The sequence below is a fragment of the Apostichopus japonicus genome, chromosome 3, assembly GCF_037975245.1.
Source record: "Apostichopus japonicus isolate 1M-3 chromosome 3, ASM3797524v1, whole genome shotgun sequence".
In the NCBI taxonomy this organism is placed as follows: Eukaryota; Metazoa; Echinodermata; class Holothuroidea; order Aspidochirotida; family Stichopodidae; genus Apostichopus; species Apostichopus japonicus.
The window spans coordinates 5115001-5123858 of record NC_092563.1 but is presented as its reverse complement, the minus strand read 5'-3'; the positions used below and the strand labels follow the sequence as shown (position 1 = coordinate 5123858).

Sequence of the window (8858 nt, the reverse complement as noted above, 5' to 3'; positions counted from 1 at the left end):
GCCCCGTTTTGCCCTATGTTTCAGGATAGAATACCCCTCATTTGTTCAAACCCATGGCAACTAACAATCTGTGAATACATATACTTCGAAATGGGCACATTATATTACACCAAGTCAGTCAAGGAATGACCCCAGGCCCTCAGATATAGGCCTATAGGAACGATGCCCCAAAATGTCCCCGGACATACTATAGGCGAAGGAAGCTATCCGCCGCGACTGCATGTGAGTTTCTCGACTTGCCGTCCTGGGAGACATACTACAAAATTGTGAGTTTGACACCGGCATTGACATTTTTCGACAAATCTGCAAATTGCGCGTAGAAAATAAGGAAAGATTGACTGGGCTTTCAGCCAAGTAACATACTGAATGACCGAACTATATGTCAAACTGACATGATCAAAGATTGCGTCTGAAACTTTATTAGGGTGATAGACTGATTCTCAGCGATAGTATTGTCTCCTTTCTTGAAAATTTGTTTTTTAGCGGTTTTAAGAGCATCAGGGTACGTCCCAGAAGTGAAAACCCGGCCTATGCGCTATGTCACGTCCGGTTTTTCAGCAACTATAGCCTACTGCCGGTCCGCGGTCGTTCGTGAGTGGTCATCATGGAGATTCGAAACCATTCAGACCAATGATATATTTTTCGCACATGAAATTTTTTCGACACCCAAAATCCCAGTGGGGGGGGCGACTGGGGGGCGACATGCTTTCATGGAGGTTGTTGCCCTCCCCCACCCCCCTTGGCTACGCCACTGACCAGAGATGTACTCTGTACAATCATAGCACTTGGGTAATACGCCCTTATTGACAGTTATACATAGACAGTTTATACGCATTCACACACCAGTAGAATCACCCGCAAGATGTCGATCGATGGGAGTCCCACTGGTCATAGTGATATGTGAGTATGTGCTAAGTAATGTCTCCTCCCGCTCTCCCTTTACCTTACCCTGTCCAGGGCACAAGGGTATAGAGGAGGTAGTCATGAGTGCTGTTTTCTTTCTGGCCGAAATGTTTGGCCATTAACCAGTATTGTCTTTTGGTTACACCATATTGCAAACGAATTCGGTCGACCTGAAAAATTCTATTTAATTTCCAATACCTTGGTAAGACTTTTATTGTAAGAAAAAGCCAATCCTTCTTTTCGTAGAAGAGTCTCGTTCTTTATTATATGTAGCCCTGTCCTGGTTGAAAATGTTCCAACTACAACGTATGTTCAGGCCACAATCTTCAATCCTGTGCGTCTAACGTTGCTAGGGAAATCCTATACACTTGATGATTGCCTTGTACAGACTGCAATGGTAGGCTACCGTTACGTAATGCGTAACTCAATTGTGTGTAGCGTAGGCCTATGTACACAAAGCTATGCCTAACGGCTGCCTTAGTATGAAGATTATAAATATAATATAAGGCCTAACAAATTTACCTAACTACAGCAGCTGTATGTATTCCGTGAATTCAGAACATACTGAATATTGCGCAAACTTCGCCAAATTGTTTGTCATGTTGATATGTTTTTTGAGTGGCTGAAAAATTCATCAATGCTTAGGAGTAGGACTGGGAGTCAGAAGTCATTTTGCAAATGACCCTATTACTACAAGTAGAAGAACAACTCATAAATTTTAGCACATATTTCTTCAGAGAGCCCTTATGCATCCCATATTCACATATTCAATATAGGCCTAAGTTAGGTTATATAATCTAAGATTAACTAACTTCGAGATTGTTGATGAACTTGATGTCTGTCACATGACTGTCTAACGAGCCTTTGTATTGCATTACTGGAGGTCACATGATATTGTTAACCACCCGTCACATTGCTGGGCCTCAGTTAATCTCATACTGTACTGTTAACAACTGAATACAAAGTATGGGTTCATGTGTGATGCAACCAGAATTTCTAACAGCATATGTCATTCATACAGTGTTCCCTTGTATTCTCTGTTCTTTCTATGTAGAGTCTCAGTAATTCATAAAGGAAAATGACGCAACAGACTCACCATCCAGTGAATAGTGGAGGGATAGATAAGTTTGTTCATATTTCACCAAGAGAGTACAATAAGTGGCAGAGAACGAGTATCCCATCTGAGAGAAAGTCAGCTGAAGATGCTGATTCCTCTTCCGAAGAAGAAGATACAACTTTTGGTGAGTTCTCCATAATTATTAGCAATTTCTGATGTTGTAACAACTTGAACTTTAACGAGGTGTAATAATACTACATCAGATCATTTTCCACTCTAGTTAAGATAGCCATCAATCAGCCTTTCAATCAACATCATAGTAGCCATATAAACTACTACTTAAGTCAAGAGCAAAACATTTTTTGAGGAAGATGAATTCAGGACCAATTTGCTTTAAAATACATAGTTTAGTTTAGTAGAAAGAAAAGGATCAGGAGGGACACTCAAGTCCCCATCAAGGACCCTATAGGAGAGAGGAAAAAAACTGAAGACACCAACACTCAGACTGATTTCAATGCTTAAAGTGCTTGTCCAAAGCATTCTTAATCCAATTCACACTACTTGCCTGTACAACTTTCTCAGGCAAACCGTTCAACTCATTCACAACCGTATTACAAAAAAAGTTATGCCGAATATTAATCCTACTTTGTGACTTTTGGAGTTTAAGACGATGACCTCTGGTACAACTATTATTAGCAAACATGAAGAAGTCAGTGAAGGATAAATTGTCAAAACCATACACAATCTTGAAAACCTGAATCAAGTCACCACGTAACCTCCTAAGCACATAACCTCCTAAGCAATACATGAATTATTTCCAACTAAAGGTTAGGTTGTTCAATTAACTTTCTGATGAGTTTATACTTAAAAATCCTTGTCTGCACTGGGAGCAGTTTCGTCTACACAAGATGTAACATTGTCTTTCTCATCAGTCGTCGGCCATGTGGATAGACGGCCCAAGAAGACCCATCAGGAGAGACACTCTTGCATTCACAGAGCCCATCACCGGAGCGGTCCAGAGGCACCCAAAGATGACCCAAACGTGGACGCACTGAAAGAAGTCAAAATTCTAAACCTACTCATCAAATCTCGGCTGAAGGCTCTACAGAGTTACAAAGCTAGAGAAGAATCGCTGTATCCTTGTTTTGATTTTGTTTTTTTGAAGATGAGTCACTGGCAAACATTGTTGATTCTGGATCCATTCTAAATGGTGTACAGTACATGTAGTTAATGCACAGCAATTAACATTTGACCAAAATTTATTCTTCACTGTTATCAGTAGGAGAAGTCATTTATTCACGTAGTAAATCAATGGTTGCTACTTTTACAGTAGTTAGCTTATATATATTGCTTATATTCTTCTTGTTAACTTTTGCCATTTTGAACCAATTATAACCTGTAGTCAGGCTGCTCAGATTTCCAAAAACCTATTAAAATGTGTAACATTCTGTGGGTTTTACCTGTATCCTACTTTTTTTCTCTTTTCAATATGAACCCCTAGGCAAGCTGGATTTCAATGGGTTAAAGAGTGTATGTTAGGGTGTACGCTATGGTTTGGAATATGTTTGAAATAATCCTATGTTTACGAAGGTTGCACTTGTTGGTAATTATGTAAACAATAGAAGGAGAAGAAAACACACAACTACCATAAATAGTGGCAATGCCCACACATATGGTAGCCCTGTGAATTTGAGTGAATTGGGATAACGTGAACCTCCTTGACCACATGTTTCCAACAGTTTGGAGGAAAACGCCAAGATGAGAATAGAAATCGAACAGCAAGAGAAAGATGTGGTAAGTATTGATGTATCATGTGACTGTCCCCTCCCCCCCCCCCCCCAACCTCTATGTAAATGGCATGTCGATATTCTCGTTTGCTCTGTTTACACCATTCAATAACCTAATTAGATGTGATCAGATCAGATGTAAGGAATAGCATTAAAATGGTTGTCACGGAATAATTTGTTTCTTGTGGAATGTTTTTTGGTATCTGTGATGTCTTTCAGATGAGCAGTCAAGTAAATTACATAATTATATTTGAGTAGTTTACACTGGACTTAAAAAAATGTCATTTATGATATCTCTTGAAATTAGCAAGTGGATATATATACAGTCTTCTGCTCCCAGTCAAACATATCTGCCTGAAACAAAGAAAGCAAATTCACATTAACAACCTCCTGGTTCAGGATAATGTCAAAGATAATAATATGTCTGAACCAGACAGACAATTTGAGATGGGTGTGATTTCAATGCATTTTAGCAACAAAACAGAAAGAAGAAAGAAAGAGGACAGCACTTGTTGTTACAGTGGAATAAGACTGATAACCATTAGTGATTGGGGAGGGGGTGGGCGGGGGGGGGGGGTTAGGTCAAGGAGATTCAATTACAATCAATTTGCATAAGAATTACAAAATAGTTATAATGGACACTTGTTAGTGGTGGTAGTATTTCTTCTTCAATTGTTATATTGTAAACTAGAATCGCTATGTTTCATTTTATTTCTCTCACCCACAGCACGGCAAGGTCACATCGCTCTTACAGAAGTACGAAAGATACAGGGTAAGTCTCTTACAGTCAGCGTCTCCAAAGACAAGATTTGAGGGGATTCAAACTTGCTACAAAGAAAACAATCTGAACAACTTTCTTGTTAAGTCACTGTACCTGAATCGTAAAGTTCTCAACAGATTGCATAATAGGAATTATTTTCTTATTACATATAGTTTGCACACTACGTTTTGTTGACGATGCTTTCTGATGTTTTGATATCACAGGGAGCCGTTACCACTCTGACCACAAAATTTGAGAGAGAGAAAGCTCAAGCCAAAGGAGAGTTACACAAAGCGATGGTTTTCACCAAACAAGAATTAGCAGGTGAGCGCTTTGAACAATTCAGTGACAGGGTAGTTAAGTGGAACTCCTGTATCAAGCAAAGTCAATGTCTTTGACCTAAAAACCTTCACATCTAAAGCTACATCTTGGGTTGAATTTGATATTCTTGCACCCGCCTCCCACCCTCCAACTCAATCTCCATTATTATGTGTATAACTTAAAGGCATTGAAGACTCGCCCCAAACCCCGTGCGTTAAAAAGTTAACTTTCTGTTGCTTGCAAGTGACGTTTTGTTTGTGTCGCTACAAAATGCAGACAGTAATGAAGCGTGATACCTTGTTATCTTTAGCTGGACCTGAGATGTCCCTCGCTGTATCGTTTATACACTGTGCTGTGGGTATTGACCGCAGCTGTATGTACTGACTGTACACTAGTGTCTAATTACCGACGTAGCAAGGTGTTTGTATTTTCTGGGATCGATGGTGGTGTTTAACACTTCTGTTACACCTCATTCGAAACTAGGTCAAATTACCGGCATTAGACTTTTCTTTTTGCGCGAGTCTTCACACCCTTTAATTAGAAAAGTTGGTATATTTTGACCTTGACCTTTTGGCTCCTGGGTATTTCCCTCTCCTGGATAAATCCAACACTGTCCGTAATCTTTTTTTTCACTACCTAACTACAGCTCTTAAAAAGTAGGTCATTTCACAGCATTGTTTTGAACAGTTTGTGAGACTTTTGTGAATATTTAATGAATCTATGAGTATATGTTTTCATATCTGGCTTTGGTTATTACCCAAAACATTTCAGCATTTATGCTTTTCTCTCCATGAAGTTTTATTTGCCATTTTGAGATGAAATCTTTTCCCCATGTATCCATCGCTACCATTGGAATATTGTAATTATATATATATTTTTTAACATCAATCACAGTTTTAGATGGTCAAGTGAAAAATGCAGAAGATAACCTGACAATGAAGAAGCAAGAACTATCCATGTTGATGAGTTATAAAGACAGAGATTATCCAGTTAGTGCAATGCACATATCCCAGTTACAGCTACAGATCTCCAGTCTAAGACAACGACACAAGGTATATATATCTATGTCATGCAACTCAAGATTGCATTTCACTTTCTAAAATTCCTTATCTGTGTAGTTACTTTCCATGGCATGGATATAACTAGTGCAGAAGCGTTTTACACAATCCATCGAAAAGTAAAGATTATTTTTGGTGGCACCGAACATTTCAGCGATAAGCTGATGAATAATTAGCATCAACAGTAGATGATACCAACTTGTTTTTATTTATTTTTTTATTAACCACCTTTTCAATCTATTGTGCATCACTTTAGGCATCACTTAATAAATGATAACACACTCCAACTTAGAATGCATTTCTTTCAATATCCAGGCTTGTTAAATGAACAATTGACCTGTAGCTACGGTCAAATTATTGCAGAATGCCAAATTCAGTATAAAGTTGCATTTGCCTTCATTAGAGATACCATGTGTAGGCAGGCAGCAGTAATGACTTAAGATTCCACTCCTTCTATAAAGGATTAGAAAACAAAAGTTAAAATAAATAAAATAAAATAGAGAAAGACATGAGAGCAGTCGTAAGATGAAAAAGAAAAAGGAGAAATTCATTGGTCCAAATCCAATTCTAGCCCAAAGTTGTTGTTTTTTGTTTATTTTTTTAACATTTCAAATAGTTTGTAATTTTCCTGTCGACTTCATTTACTTATTTTATAGAAGAAATATTAAAATCATGTTTAAAAATCTCAACGGAAGCAATGACAACTTTGCTTTACAGGTGGCAGATTCTGCAATTTGTGATATGTTCATTTTTCTATATTTGTTTTCTTGATAAATCTATGATTTATTCTTGTGCTTTCATTTGATAGAAACAACATATTGAACTTGAATCTATGGTGGAGCTGGAGAAGATGAAATACAAACAGCAACAAGTGAAAGAATTGGAGGATTTGAAGGAGGATGCAACCAATGATGTCATGGATACCCTTCAAGACGGCCTGAAGGAGATGGCGCTACAAAACATCACCATGAGAAAGGTACTGTACGCCTCCTCTACGCCATGCATCTATAATTTAACAAGTTACCTCCCACGTCCCCATTTATACACCCTGGGTGAAAAGAGAGGCTTTGGAGATTAAAGTGCCTTGACCAATGAAGCATTGTGATGATCTGGGGGGCATTGTGGTTAAGTCAGTGGACTGGTGATCTAAGGATTACAGGTTCGAGCCCTGACCAGATCATTGCGTTGTGTCCTTGGGCAAGGCACTTTATCTCCATTGCCTCTCTTCACCCAGGTGTATAAATGGGGACTTGCGAGGTAACTTGTAAATATAGTTGCGTGCGCCGGTTTGTGGCTGCACTCTATGGGAAGTCCCCAGGGGGACACGTGGTTGTGGTGCACTGTGGTGCCCCAGGAGAGATTGATTGAATTGAGCACACTTTGGTGTGTAGGTGTGACAAGTTACCAATGACCAAGGCTAAGTTGTCAAAGTGCTACGATCTAGATGTAGCAGCGCTATATAAGTGTCTAATATGTATGTATGATCTGGCCAGGACTTGAACCTGTAATCCTTGTATCGCTAATACACTACTTGTGGTTTAAGGCAAACTATCACTAGCTCGTTAGGGTAATCATCCGTTAATTGGTTCTTTTTCATGTTGAGCAATATTGAAGCTTTTTTTCACGTTACATGCAGCTTTAATGATCAAGATTACAGATAAAGCAATTTGAATTGGTAATAAATATTGTATACTATTTTGAAGTTAGTAGTGAAACTCGGCAAGACTTTAAATTACTAATGTACCGATGAAGCTTGATAAAGTACCAATTGGTACCTTAGAATATGTCGTCAGGGAAATCGTTAATATTTATTTCAGGAAATTGAAGGACACTTAGCCGAAAATGCGACCATTGAAGAAACTATTCCACAGCTACAGAGGGCCATCAAAGACTTGAAAATAGACCCCAAGACAGACCTACGAAAGCAGATGTTCCCTCATTTATTTCAAGAAATCACAAAGTAAGTGGCCTTTTTTGTGGTGATTCTACATTAGCATCTTGGACAAAGTAAGCATTGAAAGATACCATTTGTTTCCTTTTTGTTTATCTGTTTCCACTGGCAGGGGTCAAGGGTTGGCGGGCGGTGGGGGGGGGGGGTGATAGCGGCCAAACCAGGAGGGGAGTAACAGTGTTACAGATCACACAGTGTTCTCTCTCTTAGTATGCCAGATTCATGTGTCACATCCCTATACTGCTTTAGCTGCATGTGTAAACTGCCTTCCACGCTGATTAGGTATCTCGGTAACTAAGAAAATCTGCGATAGAAAAAATGTTGGAGTAGATTTTTATGTTAATATAGCTTCAGCGAATGAGCTTTGATCCCAGTACAGTACATTCTGTTCATTCTATTTGAGTGACATTAGTTTGTGCAGTAAAATTAGGTGAGCGGTTGTGAAAATGCTGCTTTGTTGATATGCCAAAAACGACATCTGTTGTTTTATTTTAATTACAGGACTAGCAGTAACTAGCAGTGTCGTAGTACTTGAAAAGTACTTGGTACTCAAGTAGTTGTCAAGTACTTTTTGGCATTTGGCATTAACTAGATACTTGCACTCAGTATAAAGTACTTGGGTGTGAAGGTACTTTTAGTCATCATTCAGTACTTGTACTGGGTTGCTAAAATACTTGTTACTCACTGAGGATGAGTACTTCATGAGTATTCACATTTCTAAACGTACAAAACAATCGGTACAATGAATTTCAGTATTAATATTTAGTGGTTGAGTAATCCTTGTGAACATATCAGGGAGTTGCCAGTGCTTGCTTTCACCAAATAAATCATTCCAATATCAGAAATTTTCAATTTTCTGATAATATTGAGATATTCATAACAAGACACAAGCAATGTTGTCACATTCAACATGCTAAATCATTTGCTTACAAAAACCGCCACAGAGCAGTTAACATAGATAAAGGGTCTTGTATATCATATGAATCAAAAGTACTCACAAAAAAAGTACTCACATGAAACG

The 8858-nt window shown here is 38.6% G+C and overlaps 1 protein-coding gene across 2 annotated transcripts in view; it reads left to right on the top strand.

Annotated features, from left to right (window-relative positions):
- Positions 1-1045: 1045 nt before the first annotated feature.
- LOC139958383 (uncharacterized protein C20orf96-like) overlaps positions 1046-8858 on the top strand; it is a 9192-nt gene continuing 1379 nt past the window's right edge. For both annotated transcript variants that reach the window (XM_071955432.1, XM_071955421.1), the window contains exons 1-9: positions 1046-1105; positions 1958-2144; positions 2893-3094; positions 3700-3754; positions 4475-4519; positions 4732-4831; positions 5723-5880; positions 6695-6862; positions 7704-7846. In XM_071955432.1, the coding sequence (XP_071811533.1) occupies positions 1982-2144; positions 2893-3094; positions 3700-3754; positions 4475-4519; positions 4732-4831; positions 5723-5880; positions 6695-6862; positions 7704-7846 (1034 nt within the window). In that variant the 5' untranslated portion in view covers positions 1046-1105; positions 1958-1981. The remainder of the gene's footprint in view (positions 1106-1957; positions 2145-2892; positions 3095-3699; positions 3755-4474; positions 4520-4731; positions 4832-5722; positions 5881-6694; positions 6863-7703; positions 7847-8858) is intronic.